Source organism: Eucyclogobius newberryi, unplaced genomic scaffold, assembly GCF_026437365.1.
Source record: "Eucyclogobius newberryi isolate DKJ021-1_F unplaced genomic scaffold, fEucNew1.0.hap1 SCAF_10, whole genome shotgun sequence".
NCBI lineage: Eukaryota > Metazoa > Chordata > Actinopteri > Gobiiformes > Gobiidae > Eucyclogobius > Eucyclogobius newberryi.
In genome coordinates, this window is record NW_027315724.1 from 35936498 (window position 1) to 35953605 (window position 17108).

Genomic DNA, 17108 nt, shown 5'->3' on the forward strand with positions numbered 1-17108 from the left:
GAAGTCTGGGGTCTGTCCTGGTTCCTGTCCTGGGGTCTGTCCTTGATTGTTCAGCGACTGATGAGATTTTGGACCTGGTGAAACCCGGTGAACATGGAGGTGTTCCAGAATGTTCTAGAATGTTCCAGCTCGTGGAGTGACGTAGAAGCAGAAACAACAGAAGAGACTTGTAAAAGTCCAAGAATCAGCCGCAACATTACGACCACGAGAACATGAGCCGCTTCCCCGTGGAGGCGGCACGGTTTAGTCCCGGTATAGTCCCAGTTTAGACCCGGTATAGTCCCAGTTTAGTCCCGGTATAGTCCCAGTTTAGACCCGGTATTGTCCCAGTTTAGTCCCGGTATAGTCCCAGTTTAGTCCCGGTATAGTCCCAGTTTAGTCCCGGTATAGTCCCAGTTTAGACCCGGTATTGTCCCAGTTTAGACCTGGTATAGTCCCAGTTTAGTCCCGGTATAGTCCCAGTTTAGTCCCGGTATAGTCCCAGTTTAGACCCGGTATTGTCCCAGTTTAGACCTGGTATAGTCCCAGTTTAGACCCGGTATAGTCCCAGTTTAGTCCCGGTATAGTCCCAGTTTAGACCCGGTATTGTCCCAGTTTAGACCTGGTATAGTCCCAGTTTAGACCCGGTATTGTCCCAGTTTAGACCTGGTATAGTCCCAGTTTAGACCCGGTATTGTCCCAGTTTAGTGCAGCTCTTGTGGGGCGTTCCCAGTCTACAGGTCACAAGAGAATTAGTTCCCTTTTTGTCTCATTTAGTCTCGTTTTAGTCTTATTTATGACCTATTTTGAGTCCTGATTTAGACGTCATTCAGTCCCGTTTTATTCCTGATTCAGTTCCATTTTCGTTTCACTTAAATCCTGCTTAAGTCCTTTTTTGGACCCGTTTTAGTCCTGTTTTACTGGTCCGGTTTTTAGTCTATTTTAGTCTTGTTTAAATCTTGATTCAGTCCAGTTTTGGTCTCACCGTAGTCTGGTTTAAGACCTATTGTGAGTCCCGTTTTAGTCCCGTTTCAGCCCACGAGCTCGTGGTCATAAGTTTCTGATGCTGATTCTTGCAGCTTTCACGTCTCTCACTTTGATCACATTTGAACACATTTAACACTTTTCTTTTCAGTTCTGGCTCAATGGATAATAAAGAATAAAGCGAGGGCTACATCGGACGTACACGTCGTTTGCATATAAATTATTGGCGTTTCTTTATTGTATCTATGTCAGTAATGCGCTGTAAAACATTGACGAGCGGGTTTCTTCTTCTTCTTCTTCTTCCCGCGCGTAACGACTCACCGTCCGTCACATTCCTTTACGATAAAGTCTTAAATCCACCAAAACGTCGCAAAAAAAGCAGTTTACGCTCCATTTTTTGCAAAAGAAATATGAATCCAAAAGGTACAATCTGTATTTCAATGTACAAATGTTCTTTTTGACGAGTTCCACGCGTTTCATCGGCGTTTGAAGGCGCGTTCTCGCCCGTAAAGTCATCGTTTCCGTTGGCGTTGTCGTTCGTCGCAGGAAACGGAGCTTCATATTCAGAATATTCAAGATTTTGAGTGATTTCCCGACGCGAGAGTCGAAAAATGAACGTTATAAATGTAATTCACCCTCGACAGTTTGCAACGTTAAACTGAGCGGGAAAAGGATCCAAAATGGTGGAATTTGAGCCGCTTTAGATGTTTTGACCCGGTTTATGGTTCATATTCTGTCATTACGGCGTTTCTCCACATGAAATAAAAACTGACACAAAGTTCAATGTCTTTGCTTAATGCTCGTCTAAATCTCCCACATTAAGTCCTGATTTAGTCCTGTGTCTTAATTTGGGTCAGATTCTGTCCCAATTTCATCTCGTCTCACTTCAGTCCTGTTTTAGTCCTGATTTAGTCTTAGTTTAAAACTAATTTTAAATCTAAATCCTGATTTAGTCCCGAGTTTGTCCAAATTTGATTTAGTCCTGATTACATCTTTTTTAATACGTTTTAGTCTCACTTTAGTCCCGTTCAAGACCTTTTTTAACGTTCCGATTCAGTCCAATTTTAGTCCCGATTACAACTGGATTTTACATTTAGACATTTCTCTTGAAAAATAAACAAATGTCAATGGCTTTTTCCACCAGTTCAGTTCAGTTCAGTTCAGTTCAGTTCAGTTCAGTTCAGTGCGGCAACGACCGTAATGTTTTTAGCTGAAGTCCAAATAATCAAACTTTTCCATAATAAATCCAGTATTCCGGTTGTTGCCGCCATAACTCTGGACGTCTTTGGAGTGGAATTATGGCTCCACTTTGTGAAGCCGTTTTGTTCTTTTATTCCGACAGAAAATACTTTATGCCAGTTTTTCTTTCATGTGAACAGCCCCAATAATGACCCAATAACGAGGGTCAAAACATCAGCATTTTCACAGTTAAACACAAATTCTTCCATCGAACCTGCGAAACCATCGGCGTCGTGGATCGCGGGCGTCGTGGATCGCGGGCGTCGTGGATCGCGGGCGTCGTGGATCGCGGGCGTCGTGGATCGCGGGCGTCGTGGATCGCGGGCGTCGTGGATCGCGGGCGTCGTGGATCGCGGGCGTCGTGGATCGCGGGCGTCGTGGATCGCGGGCGTCGTGGATCGCGGGCGTCGTTGAGCACCAATGCCGCGTTTCCTTTCGCTCGTTTCTTCATGTTAGATGGAGTGGGCGCGGCTCTACGGCAGGCAGGGCCGGGCGGGGCCCAGAGTCTGCGCCAGCAGGAACGCCTGGACCACCTCCTGCGTCTGCTGTGGCGTGTTGTTCACGTCCTCCAGGGCGTCGGCCACGGCGAACTGTCGGTCCCGGAGGCGGTTCCAGTTGGACAGGACGTTGTGGTACTCGAAGACCTTCTCGTAGTTTCCCACCGAGTTGTAGAGTTTGATGAGGCCGCGGTAATCGTACTCCAGACCACTATAGCCCTCGCCGAACAGCTTCTTACCTGCAGCAAACACAAACCATCAGTGTGTGGTCAGTGTTCAGTGTGTGGTCAGTGTTCAGTGTGTGGTCAGTGTTCAGTGTGTGTGGTCAGTGTTCAGTGCGTGTGGTCAGTGTTCAGTGCGTGTGTTCAGTGCGTGTGTTCAGTGCGTGTGTTCAGTGCGTGTGTTCAGTGCGTGTGTTCAGTCTGACCGATGGCGATGGAGCGCAGGTAGAGTCTCTCTGCGTCCTCGTACTGGTTCATGTCGTAGTTGTACAGAGAAGCCAGATGTCCCACAGACAGAGCCACCTCATAGTCCTCGTTCCCCAGGAGCTGCTCCTTGATCTCGATCGCCTTGATGTGCATCTCCTCCGCCTCCTGGACCAAGACACATGGAGGGTTTAGACCGGCTTTGGACCGGCTTTGGACCGGCTTTGGACCGGCTTTGGACCGGCTTTGGACCGGCTTTGGACCGGCTTTGGACCGGCTTTAGCCCCGCTTTAGCCCCGCTTTAGCCTCGCTTTAGCCTCGCTTTAGCCCGGCTTCAGGCCCGGCTTCAGGCCCGGCTTCAGGCCCGGCTTCAGGCCCATTTGAGCCTGGTTCTCACCTTAAACTTCCTCATGGACTGGTAGAGTCTCCCTAAGTTGCCGTAGTGCTTGGCCGTCTGCACGTTGAACTCGCCGAAGGCTTTCTTGGCGAGCTGCAGCGAGGACAGGTGCAGGTCGTGCGCCTCCTGCAGGAGACGCTCCTCCGTCTCTTTGTTGTGGCAGTCGATGGCGATCTCCTCCAGAATGAGAGCTGCATAACACAAAGGACAGGGCCACCTTCAGGACCAGAAACGCTCCAAAACCACGTGCTTTTAACACTTAAGAGTGTGCGGACGTGACATTTACCTTTGACTCTCTTGGAGGAGGCCAGCAGCAGGTGATCCTCGGGCAGAATGTGAGTGATGATGTCTATGGCACGTTCTGCGTGAAATCTGCAAACACAAGAGTGATGAAGCAATAGAACGTCTAAAGTGTGGTTTTTGTCCGTGCGCGGGCTGGCAGTCGTACACAGGTTAACGTCTCCTCTAGCCTCTCCTCTAGCCTCTCCTCTAGCCTCTCCTCTAGCCTCTCCTCTAGCCTCTCCTCTAGCCTCTCCTCTAGCCTCTCCTCTAGCCTCTCCTCTAGCGTCTCCTCTAGCGTCTCCTCTAGCGTCTCCTCTAGCGTCTCCTCTAGCGTCTCCTCTAGCGTCTCCTCTACCGTCTCCTCTACCGTCTCCTGTCACTCAGAAGGTTTGACTCACAGCGCGTTGTCGAACTTCCCGGAGCTGTACTGATGCACGTACGACGAATACGCCAGGTCCTCGTGCGCCGTGGCCACGTGGATGTTTTTACCGCCGAACACCGACTGCCGAATGTCCAGCGCCGTCTGCGGGTGGAGACGGGTCAGTGAGCGCAAAATTTGACAGGAATATGACACCTTTAAAACGCTGCGTTGTCAGGTCGTTAAAGCTAAAAAACAAGCGACAATTCTGAATTCACGGGTTAAAAGTGTCGGTCAGTTTGTTTTTCTGTTACAAAATGGTGGAAATAATACAGTTTTCTAGCCTTTTTATCAGCATTTGTCCAGTAAAATAAAAAAAAAACTTGATTTAAACTTCACAGAAAATGCCAAGTGTCTGTTGTAATCGCCTTTGAAATAAACAAATACTTTGAAAATACTTTTACACGTCATATTTACGGTTACAAAGAGATGGAAACATCTAGAAAATTTCCCGTGCGAACTTAATTTCTGGAAATTTGGGACTTTTCAAAAATCAAACGGGTCAAAAATACATAACACGTGACATTTGTGCAGATTTCTTTTGCTGAATGTCTGTCCCGTGGCCTTTAATCGTGACATTATCTGCACATTTAAACCTGTTCTTTTACACTTTTACCACAGAGAGAGACTCACCTGGTAAATTGCGACCGATTGGCAAATATTGTCTACGTTTAGTAAGTAAAAGCCGTAGTCTAGCAGCGTGTCTGAATACTTGGGATGCTTGTGACCGAAATGTTCCCTGAGAAAAACAGAACGTCAAAATTATCATGAAAATACTGAAGGGGAAAGTGTGAAATGTGTAAATGATGAATATACTTTTACCTCGCTAAAAAGACCGCGTGTTTGATCAACTGTTCTGCTTTTCTGAATTCTCTCTTCACGACACAAGCCTGAAGGAAAAGAATCGATTATTAAAGTACTTTAGAGCTTTAGTCTGTCCTGGTTTAGTCCAGGTTTAGTCTTGTTTTAGTCCCGCATTTGGTCAAGTTTTGGTCTTGGTTTATCCCTGGTTTAGTCCCAGTTTAGTCCCAGTTTAGCCCTGGTTCAGTCCCGGTTTAGCCCCGGTTTAGCCCCGGTTTAGCCCCGGTTTAGTCCCGGTCTAGCCCCGGTCTAGCCCCGGTCTAGCCCCGGTCTAGCCCCGGTCTAGCCCCGGTCTAAGTCCCGGTTTAAGTCCCGGTCTAGTCCCGGTTTAAGTCCCGGTTTAAGTCCCGGTCTAGTCCCGGTTTAAGTCCCGGTCTAAGTCCCGGTCTAGTCCCGGTTTAAGTCCCAGTCTAGTCCCGGTTTAAGTCCCGGTCTAAGTCCCGGTCTAGTCCCGGTTTAAGTCCCAGTCTAGTCCCGGTTTAAGTCCCGGTCTAAGTCCCGGTCTAGTCCCGGTTTAAGTCCCAGTCTAGTCCCGGTTTAAGTCCCGGTCTAAGTCCCGGTCTAAGTCCCGGTCTAGTCCAGGTCGTTTTACCTTTGATGCTTGCCGTAGAACATCTACTACTACTTTCACAGGCAGTTCTGGAGTGATTTCCTTCATCGCCTCTATACACCACCTGTACGCCTGAAACACACACACAGCATGAGCATGGGACAAAGAACTCCTGAAAACAACTTAAGTGCCCAGTGCATCGCGTGTTCAGAGGCGCGCGTGTGTTCAGAGGCGCGCGTGTGTTCAGAGGCGCGCGTGTGTTCAGAGGCGCGCGCGTGTGTTCAGAGGCGCGCGCGTGTGTTCAGAGGCGCGCGCGTGTGTTCAGAGGCGCGCGCGTGTGTTCAGAGGCGCGCGCGTGTGTTCAGAGGCGCGCGCGTGTTCAGAGGCGCGCGCGTGTTCAGAGGCGCGCGCGTGTTCAGAGGCGCGCGCGTGTTCAGAGGCGCGCGTGTTCAGAGGCGTGCGTGTTGAGCGGCGTGCGTGTGTTCAGAGGCGCGCGTGTGGCGCGCGTGTGTTCAGAGGCGCGCGTTGTGTTCAGAGGCGCGCGTGTGTTCAGAGGCGCGCGTGTGTTCAGAGGCGCGCGCGTGTTCAGAGGCGCGCGCGTGTTCAGAGGCGCGTTCAGAGGCGCGTTCAGAGGCGTGTGTGTTGAGCGGCGTGTGTGTTGAGCGGCGTGCGTGTTCAGAGGCGTGTTCAGAGGCGTGTTCAGAGGCGTGTTCAGAGGCGTGTGTGTTGAGCGGCGTGTGTGTTGAGCGGCGTGCGTGTTCAGAGGCGTGTTCAGAGGCGTGTGTGTTGAGAGGCGTGTGTGTTGAGCGGCGTGTGTGTTGAGCGGCGTGTGTGTTCAGAGGCGTGTGTGTTGAGCGGCGTGTGTGTTCAGAGGCGTGTGTGTTCAGCGGCGCGCGTGTTCAGAGGCGCGCGTGTTCAGAGGCGCGCGTGTTCAGCGGCGCGCGTGTTCAGAGGCGCGCGTGTGTTCAGAGGCGCGCGTGTGTTCAGAGGCGCGCGTGTGTTCAGAGGCGCGCGTGTGTTCAGAGGCGCGCGTGTGTTCAGAGGCGCGCGTTGTGTTCAGAGGCGCGCGTGTGTTCAGGGCGCGCGTGTGTTCAGGGCGCGCGTGTGTTCAGGGCGCGCGTGTGTTCAGGGCGCGCGTGTGTTCAGGGCGCGCATGCGTTCAGGGCGCGCATGCGTTCAGAGGCGCGCGTGTTCAGAGGCGCGCGTGTTCAGAGGCGCGCGTGTTCAGAGGCGCGTGTGTTGAGCGGTGTGTGTGTTCAGAGGCGCGCGTGTTCAGCGGCGCGCGCGTTCAGAGGCGCGTGTGTGTTCAGGGCGCGCGTGCGTTCAGAGGCGCGCGTGCGTTCAGAGGCGCGCGTGCGTTCAGAGGCGCGCGTGCGTTCAGAGGCGTGTTGAGCGTCTCACCTCGTCGTAGTGGCTTTTGGCGAAGAGCAAGGCACAGAGTTCTCCGTACAGCGCCGCCCTGTTGGCCCGGTGCCCGTGCGTCGACAGCTTGTCCATGAAGGACTTGGCGAGCTTGAACGTCTCCTCGCCCAGGTGGTACCGGCAGTTACCGTTTCGCACGTGGAGCAGCCTGAGGACACACGGGCCGAGTCAAGAACATGGAACCAGGAACGATAACGAAAAGGTCCCGTTCACGTTTTAGCGCTTTATTCGGGCGACTTTGTGCGTTTGTTCAGTCGACGTCGGTACAATTACGATGTCCCGACCTTAAAGCTGCCGTACTACACTTGTTTTGTCAAGAGTTCATCGTAAAAGCCACACTCGTGACATAGAGACCACGGTGCGGCGTTTGAAGCTAACAGCGTCTTTTATTTCTTGTCAAGCAGGAAGTAAGAGCCGAAAGCAGCGCTCTGATTGGCTGCGCTTTGCCGGTCCGCCCCGGCTTCACTTTGCCCTCTGAGAAAGCCGCTTTAAAGTGCGAGCTGGTCCCAAAGTGAATCTCTGTGTGTGCAAAGAGTTCTAGAGAGCTTGGGACGAGTTGGGTTTTAATTTGAAAGTCCGACGGCGCGGCTTTCATGCGGCTTTAAGGCGGCTTCCACCCCAACGCCATCGGGTCCATGTAAAGCAGAAACGAGCAACTTTGACGAGCTCTTGTGAAAATCAGAACGTCAGAACTTTTTTCTTTATCAAGCGAATAACCCGGGCCTGAAGCCGGTCTAAAGCCACTGACCCGAGTCTGAAGCCGGTCTAAAGCCACTGACCTGGGCCTGAAGCCGGTCCTAAGCCACTGACCTGACGCAGCACTCCACGGCTCTGAAGCAGTGCAGCACTTCAGTGTGGAGCGAGCAGAGCTGCAGGCACGACAGGAACACCTTCTCTGCGTCGCCGTACCAACCAGCGTCCGACAGGAAACCGCCTGAGGAAAGTAAAAAGGGGTAAACGGTGAATGAGCCGCGTGTGAAATGATGAACTTTACAATCAGAGACGATCCAGCGTCTCTTTAATGATGGTTTTAAAATGAATTAAATGTTTTATTTCCCTGGACGTACAGCGAGATTCGGCCGGCTGCACAAAAACAAAATGATTAAAAAAAAAGCTATAATAACACGTGCCCAATTTGATATGAAAAGTCCAAAAACAATAAAACCAGTTAAATCCGATAAAAAGCAAAAATCATAAAACCATAAATTAATTTAAAGTGACATATGACAAGTTTTTATGATTTTCTAATTGTGACTTTATTTGGTGTATTTATACTTGTTGTACATATGAATTATAGTTTTACACCAATCAAGCAGGTATTTGTGGAGAAAAGTTAACAAATCCATAGACAAGAAGTGACATCACAGCAAGGACACTCATTCCAGTCAGTTTTTGCATAATTTACACAAAGATTTATTTTTTTACTCTAAACATGGATTCAACAAAATAAAGTCGCTCTCATATATTTTTATTAGTCAAATAAAAAAGTGACATTAGTCGAGTTTTGTCCCAGTGTTTGCTGGGTAATTTTCTTGTGTGATGTCATCAATTACAAACAGGAAGTGAAGTTATAAACCTAAAAAAAATTGCTATTCTGGGATAACATTTTTATAACATTTTAGCAAAATTCTGAATATCTTAACTGCATTTTAGTTCAATGAGTCATGTGACCTACAGGGGGCGCTATAAAATAAATAATAACATTTCAAAAAGCCCGTCACAAACTATTGAAACGGCATTCCATTAAAAAAGAAAGAAAATTGGGGATTTCAGTTTTGTTCGGTGTCAATAATACACATAAAGAACGATCGTTAAGGTTGCCGCGGCGCCACCTCCTGGCCACCGGGGGGCGCAGCGAGCGTTACCGAGCACGAAGCCGAACTGGACGGCCTTCTCCTTCACGTGTGCGTCCGACTCGGCGATGTACGAGCAGCGGCGGCTGAAAGAGTTGGCCAGCACCGACGCCACCTTCACGCCGTGGTCCATCAGCGCCTGGAAGCAGTGGTGCAGGAGGTGTCTGGGGAGGGGGAGGGCGGCACAGCTTAGTCACAGGTCTTAACATGTTCCGATTTTGACTTTATTTGGTGTATTTGTACCTGATGTAAATATAAATGATAATTTTACATCAAACAAGTCGCCGGGAAACGACAGGAAGTGACATCACACCCTTCCATCCAAACTTTATACATAATTTACACAAAACAAACTTTTTTCACTCTCTAAACATTATTTCAACTAAATAAAGTCGCTCTCATATAAATTATTTGTCAAATTAAAAAAGTAATGACGTTAGATGTTTTGGCCCAGTGTTTTATGGGTCATTTCCTAGTGTGATGCCATCAATTATAAACAGGAAGTGAAGTTATAAACCTAAAAAAATTGCTATTCTGGGATCAAATGTGTATAAATTTGGGCAAAATGTAAAATATATTTATCTCGACTGTGTTTTAGTTCAAAGAGTCGTTCGATCTGTCAGAAATATGAAAATTAAAGATATAAATTGTAGTTTTCGCTCATAAATGTAAGAAAATGTCATGTTTTCACACCAAAATAAGACATTTTGTGAGTAAAAACTGAAAATGTCACTTATTTTTGACATTTAAATTTGAATAATTAACAACTTCTTGACATATTTTTTGCGAATTTTGTTTTTCTTAGAGTTTTGGCGTAAACTCGATATGACCGAAAATCATCCGATCTCATTTATTTTGACTTAAATCTTTCATAAATACATATTCTTCAGGGCGTTCTGTCCAAATGCCCTGCTTTGACCTTTGACCTCACAGCGTCCCACCTAAACCACAGGATAAAGAGGATTAAATTCAATAATAATAAATCATTTGGACGGTTTTGGACACTGTTGTCGTTTTCCACGTTACAGACTTTATTCTCGACTTGATCCCATGTTTTTGCGTTCTCGTGGCCCCGCGTCGGGCCCCGAGTCACAGTCTTGTGACTCGTCTCATCTCTGCAGCTCTAAATCACTCCACTGTTGTCAAACCGTCGCCGTGACGATCCATTCAGACGCTACTGAAACTGTGCTCATCCTGACGCAGCCGCCGTAAAAAGAGTCCAGAAAGTCCAGTTTTGTTCCATTTAGCGCTGAATATATGATACGTATATTATATTATATTACACGGAGCAGAACAACTAGACAATAAATTTAACCATTCAAAATTTAGCATTTGACAGTTTTGATGCCTTCACTCCTTTAACCATTTTTACAATTTTACAGGAAAAACTACTAATTTTGTCGTTTGGGTCTAGCCTTAGGGCCAACAAAAATAAATCTGAAGGCCGCATTTGGCCCTCGGGCCGTAGTTTGGACATCTCAGTTCTAAGATACACAAAATGCTATCGTTTACAGTTAAACATTTTACAAAAAAAGCTGATTAAAAACAACAAAAGTGATAAAGACTATAAAAGGTGAGATTTCTGCACTTTTGAGATTATTTTACACACATTTCAGTCTGATCATTTCTGTTGGATTGACGCAATATTGTCTGACTATTATTATCGAGAAACTACCAAAAATAATAATCATGTTGATATCGCTCTGGCTCCTTATTACGCTTTTTATTTCCTCGGGCTGAAACGTCGTCAAAAACTGTCAAAAGTACAGGTCATATTTTGATTTGTCTTTAACATAATGTATTTGTTTCAGATTTGTGTGTAACAGTCGTATTACAGTTTTTATGTTTTAATTCACACATAAAATGATCAGTATTAACAACCTGCAGCGCCTCAAACCCGGAAATAAACCGACGGCGACTGTTAAATCCGTCTCTTAAACCATCCCGTGGTGGCGCCATCTGTCTGCCACGAGGGGGAACTACACCAGTCGCAGTGTTGGAAACGCACCAAGATCCAAATGACATTTTGTTTGTTATAAATATTCTGTTATTTACTTTTAAAACATGAGATGGCAAAGTAAAAGGCACTAAAGAGCACGTTTAACGACTGAAAACAATATAAATAAAGCCTGATGTTGCTGTGGGACAAAGATGAGACAGAAATCAGATCGCTCACGTCACAATCATCATTTCAATCATATTATAAATCAAACAAATCTGATAAGTAATAAGACTGAGCGTGCGTGAAACCGCAGATGGAGGTCACGTGTGGGCAAAACGTTATAAATCAGCTGGAGTCCGGTTTGATATCCTGACCTACTTTCAGTGACGGCTGTGATTTCACCCTTTAAACTCCACCAGAAGCACAAACGTTTGACACAAAGAAGCTTTAATCCAGTTTAAAGAATACGACCTAAACACAGAAACAGTCTTGTCCGATTCACAAGAAGCCGTGCAACAGGAAATATACTGCATTTTGTGGAATTCTGCATTATAAAAACACTGCAGGAGTTTATGAAACCAAAGATGCACGAATCACACCGTAAAGAGCGGAGAAAGTGACACGTTTATGGTCTTTTTGTTTTCCTACGATCCGACACGTTTGCATCATAATCTGCACCGTCATGTAATAAATGTCATGTTTCAGTGGTTAAATGAATGCGGGCCTATTTGTCGAACATAGTTTTCGTCATTGTTTTCTAATGAATGTAACGGTCTTTTATTGAGGGATGTGACTCATGTTGTGGCTGCAGTTAGCTCATTAGCTTTCAAACAAACGACCTGTGATTTAACAATTATTGAGACAAAACGACAGTGAAATCTTTAATTCTCTGTCATTCTCGTGGTCTGACATGTCACTGTTCCTCAAGTTTGTGAGCGGCTTAAGAAATGAAACGCTCTAAATGACAAAATAAAGTTAAATTTTACATAAACAGCCAGATATATATATTTTTTTACATTTAGGTAGATTATTGGATGATATATTTAACAAAAAAGCCTTAGTTTTCCTTCTAAAATTGTCAAGATTGTTATTATTTTCGATCTTTATTTGTGTAAAGTTTATAATTGTACTTCCTGGTTGGACGTGAGCACAGATATGACAGAGGTGATTCCACAGCTGTTACCATAGCAACCAGACTGTAAACAAGAGCCAAACTCCACATAAATGACACAACAGTTCTGCTCTGACACAATAAGACCATAAAACACCTTTATCTAGTCCGACCATGGTTTAAACTGTCTCTGTGTCGCACACTGATGACATCACAGAGAGATTCAGCTCCACTTCCTGTCATTTTAAGCTTTTATTTTTCTTCGCAAAAAATGTCTTCGCAAACAGCAACTTAAAAGGTGGTATGGACGATTTTTTTTTATCATATTTCCTCGTGGCGTGGATAAATCATTTGTCCTGCCACGTATCAATCATAAAACGCACCCATCGTTCACCTGCAGCCGCGTGCGGTTCGTCCCCACGTTTCCGCGTGCCTAAGCGCATGGATCTATCATAATATAGTTCCCTCAGTGTACGGGGCAAAATGAAGACGGTGAAAGACAGTTCGAGCTGACGCAGAAGTGGACAGAAATCTACGGGAGACGAGAGATGCGATGTGCTCCGTCGCGCTAATAAACAAACGCACGTGTGTGATGTATCAGTCCGCACGGGGGAGTGGCATGTGCACTTCCGCCTGAGTTCTCAAATCGCCGAAAAATCGTCCATTGCGCCTTTAACAGAAGTAAAACTGTGATAAAACAGGATTAAACTAAGTCTGAAGAATGATAAAAACAGGAGAAGCTTCATGTGGACTTAAAGGTGCAGTGACGTCTCTGGAGGGCGTTGCCGCGGCGCTACGTGCTTGTAGATGTGGGCGTGTTTAGTAGCTCACCTTTTATCGGACGCTCGGAGCACTTTGGCGAACACCTCGAGCTCACAGAACTCTCCTCCGAGCTGGCAGAGCCGTCCCTGCTGGTACAACTGCAAAGACAAAGCACAGGTTTGGTCCCGGTCTAAAACATAGGTCCAAAGAAGGAGCTGCACTCGTTCTTCTTCACTGGACTTCAGGCTGAACAGCTCCTGAATAAAAGCCTCGCACACGATATTTACAGAGAAAATAGAACGTCCATATTCGGGCCGCACCTGTCATAAACGGCAGGTGCCCACGTTGTAACATGAGATATTTACACATAAATAAACGTGGTATTGATGCGTTTTGAAGTGGGGGTCTCGCTGCGATCCTGAGGGTCTAATCAGACTAATTGTAATAAAACACACAGCGTTTTGAAGCTTAAAATATACAGAACCTGACATGTCCCCTGAACACAGACCACCGTCCCCTGAACACAGACCACCGTCCCCTGAACACAGACCACCGTCCCCTGAACACAGACCACCGTCCCCTGAACACAGACCACCGTCCCCTGAACACAGACCACCGTCCCCTGAACACAGACCACCGTCCCCTGAACACAGACCACCGTCCCCTGAACACAGACCACCGTCCCCTGAACACAGACCACCGTCCACTGAACAGAGACCACTGTCCACTGAACAGAGACCACTGTCTTCTTGTTATGACAGAACGTTAGGAGTACGTTCATTAACAGTGACTTATTGCTGGGCCCATGTTGCAGACACACCTTTATGAACCTTTCAGGACAAACTCTGCCCTTGAACTGTGGATTTTGTAAACAAGTGTGTTTGGACTCTGCTCATTAACTATTTTTGATCAATACAAGTGCACGTTTGTACATATCTGACCGTGAATCACTGAGTAAATAACACCACAACTTCATATTTCAGCTTTACACATGCTCCTCTGATCCAGAACAACACATCAGACTAACTGATTATATGTATTTGAGGAGAAACTGTGGCTTTTGTTCATTTGTGCACTTTAACGGCTCATTTAGAGAGAAGACTAAAATATGAACTGAATAGCTGAGTTCTTTGCACAAACTCAAACACAAACTTTTGTATAAGAGACTCCGGTGCCTTTTCTGTGCACTATTTATGTTATTTTACTAAATTGCGATAAGATTTGAGCCGTAGACGCACAAGTTACTTTTACATCTCGTATTTAGGGACTGGAAAAGTATTAAAAAATTTTATTATATTGTGAATTGTGATGATATTTTCGGGACTATAAGTTGCACTGGAGTATAAGTCACACCAGGTAAAAAATGCATAATAGAGAAGAAAAAAACATATATAAGTGGCACTGGAGTATGAAATGCGGTTGCATGTGTGAAAATAACAAATAATATCTCATAAGTCGCTCCGGAGTATAAGTATATAAGTATAAATATATACCACCGGCCAAAACTATGAAAAAAGTAATAGAAAATACGGTAATAAGTTTAAAGTCACGTTTTAACACTTCTGTTGAACTGACATTACATCGTCTGACTACAATGAATAGGAAACTCATTTTTGTCAATATTTGTTCATATTTTCAGCCACAAAACCAGTTTATCGTGAAAGTAAGACCTAATTTTTTTGTTTAGTTTCTTACAGTGAATATGGCTGTCCTGTGGACGTGGCCTCGCCATTAAATTAAACGTCCACAAGAGTTTAAAAGTTAAGTATCGCCGTGTATTATCATTTTGACATGTTCAAACTGCAGTAACGTGAGCCGGTGTCCTGTACTCGCTCCGTGACACTTTTCACACGCCGTGGAGAGTAATTTGACCCGCGCGCTCCCCGTTTGGAGAACTGACCGGGGGCAGCGACATAAAGACAAACAAAGTAGTAAGACAAGTAGTACAAGTGGTAGTACTAGAAATACTTTAAGCTGCACTTGATCTAAAGATGAAGTAAAGTAAAAACTACACGTCGTAAACGGTGAAGTCAGATAAAACTCCCAAAACTCCAGCTGACTCACGTTTTTCTGCTGTTGTTCATAAAAAATCTTAATAAAAACATGAGCAGCAGCGAAAAAACGGTAAATTGAAATTATGTTGACATGAATTTTAAGTGTTATTCGATATTTTGCTCGTGATGTGTCGTGTTTTTCCAGAACCAAATACATTTTAACCGCATTATTTCATTGTTAAACTCAAAATAAATCAAAACTGTGCTCATTACAAATGTTTTAGATGAACAACTGTAGCGCGGCCACTAAATAATATGGTAAAATATACGAAAAGACTCACGGGGACAAAATGACACTATGTTTGACCATTAAAAACGTGTTATCAGAAATGTACGGCTGTAAAAACTATTATTTTATTGTTTGGAAAGTCAAACAAGTATTTCTATAGTGCAGAGACTTTTTAAATACAGTATCAACCAAATAAAAGGTGAAATATGGCAAATGAACGCTTCTAAATGGAGAATATTTACAAAAAAAGTTGAAAATTGATGACAAAAACAAAAATACATGTACATTTTTTACATATTTACTCAAAAAAAACACCTTCTTACTGTTAAAACATGTGTGTCCAGACATTACAATTATCCAAACAAGACTATGATTATTAAGTACCATGATTATTTTAGTCACAATTACTATATTCATCTTTAAAACCGAATTTGTGGGGAATATAATGGAAACGACGTGTGGAAAATTCCAGACGATCACCGGAAAAGTTCCACATTGCATCTTTAAACTTTAACCTTTTAACACACTTGGCATTAGGAACTTAATTATACGATTCACAGCCTATTGCATAACTATTCCATGATTAGTGCACAGAATAAGAAGCGGTTTATCAAATGTAAACACCATTTTTAGCCGTTATGACACCTTCGATCCCAGAGCTACGGGACAAAACATGGCAAATGTCATGAAAAACAAGCAAACAAAACCATTTAAGACAACATTAATGGACAGAATGCAGGGCAGAGAGTCCAATATGTCCAATGAATGTCATAAAATCGACTGACACGCAAACAAAAGCCCGGTTAGCCCAGATTGAGCCGAGCAAAACTCCCTCGCACCGATGCTAATGCTAACAGCCCCGCGCATGCTAACAGCCTTTAGCGCGCAGACGAGCCATCTTTCCCCGCTCGCTCCCGGCCCCCGGAGCTCACCTTGTAATAGACATCGAACTGTATGTTTTCGGGCAGCGAGCGTATGTCCTTCCGGGCGCGGCTGTAGTTGTCCACGACCGCCGAGATGGCCGTGTTGTAGAGCGACTCCGGGATCCACTCGAGCTCCGCCGCCGCCATGTTGTGTTCTCCGGGTCCCGACAAACGGCCGCCGCAGCCCGGGCCCAGCGCGCGCGGCTCCTCGCGCTACATCCACCACGGCCTTCCGCGCGGAGAGAAAGCTGCCCCAAGAAGCCCCACCATGCAGCATCGGCCCCGGGGGAGAGGGACACACCGAGCTACGAGAGGCGTTCTGGGCTGGAGACGTCCCGGTTGTGCCTCATTTCTGCCGCTGCTGCCGCTGCCGCTGCCGCTGCTGCAGAACCCGGAGCGGTTACGTTCAGACGCACGCACCCGACGCGATGACGTCACTGCGCAGGTGACGCGGAAAAGTCCCGGAAAAATCCCGGAAAAGCGGGGACAAGTTGTCCAGCTTACAGCGGTTTTGTATTTATATGTTTCCTTTTTTAGATTTTTGAAGTATACAGAAACAGATGAAAAACGAGCAGAGATTATGACAAAATAATAATAATGATAAATATAATCAATATTTTAACAATGGCAAAAATATGATAAAACATCAATAAACTTACAGCACAAGTCCAACATTTTTGGACTTGTGGTGGTTTAATCCTGGTTCTTTACCGCTCTTGTGGTGCGTTCCCAGATATTTGGTTCTTGGATTAATTATTTGCTGCTTCCATCAGGGCAGAAATACAGACTTAGTTGTCTTCAGAAAATGTGTACAGAAATTCAAATTTATTCAGTTATTGAAATGTGTTTTTATTATAGTCTGTGTGCTTTGAACCATCACTGTGTAGGACAGACAATAAAGTTATTCTACGGCATTCTATTTTTGTTGGCCCAAATAATCATTGGCAGGTTTTACAAATTCCACTACAACCAGGGCCGGCCCAAGCCTTCAGGGGGCCCTAAGCGAAAACATTTTTGGGGGCCCCTCACCACGTCATCAGAATCAGTTTTATTGCCATTGTCAGTGAACAATTCACATATGGGAACTTTCTTCAACGCAAACAAAGCGCAACAAAACTCCAGAGCATCTGTTTGCCTGTTAGTTTATTCTCAACACCTCACAAATTCAAATATTGATAAC

The 17108-nt window shown here is 45.5% G+C and overlaps 1 protein-coding gene across 1 annotated transcript; it reads right to left on the minus strand.

Annotated features, from left to right (window-relative positions):
• Positions 1-2667: 2667 nt before the first annotated feature.
• appbp2 (amyloid beta precursor protein (cytoplasmic tail) binding protein 2) lies at positions 2668-16285 on the minus strand. Its single transcript, XM_072456118.1, has 13 exons — positions 15938-16285; positions 12792-12880; positions 8920-9071; positions 7865-7988; positions 7034-7202; positions 5675-5764; positions 5044-5111; positions 4855-4960; positions 4202-4326; positions 3808-3893; positions 3522-3712; positions 3127-3292; positions 2668-2938 (listed from the first exon to the last, which is right to left on the minus strand). Exons 1-13 carry the CDS (start codon positions 16073-16075, stop codon positions 2676-2678), a joined length of 1767 nt encoding a protein of 588 aa, XP_072312219.1. The 5' UTR covers positions 16076-16285; the 3' UTR covers positions 2668-2675.
• Between the last annotated feature and the right edge of the window lie 823 nt (positions 16286-17108).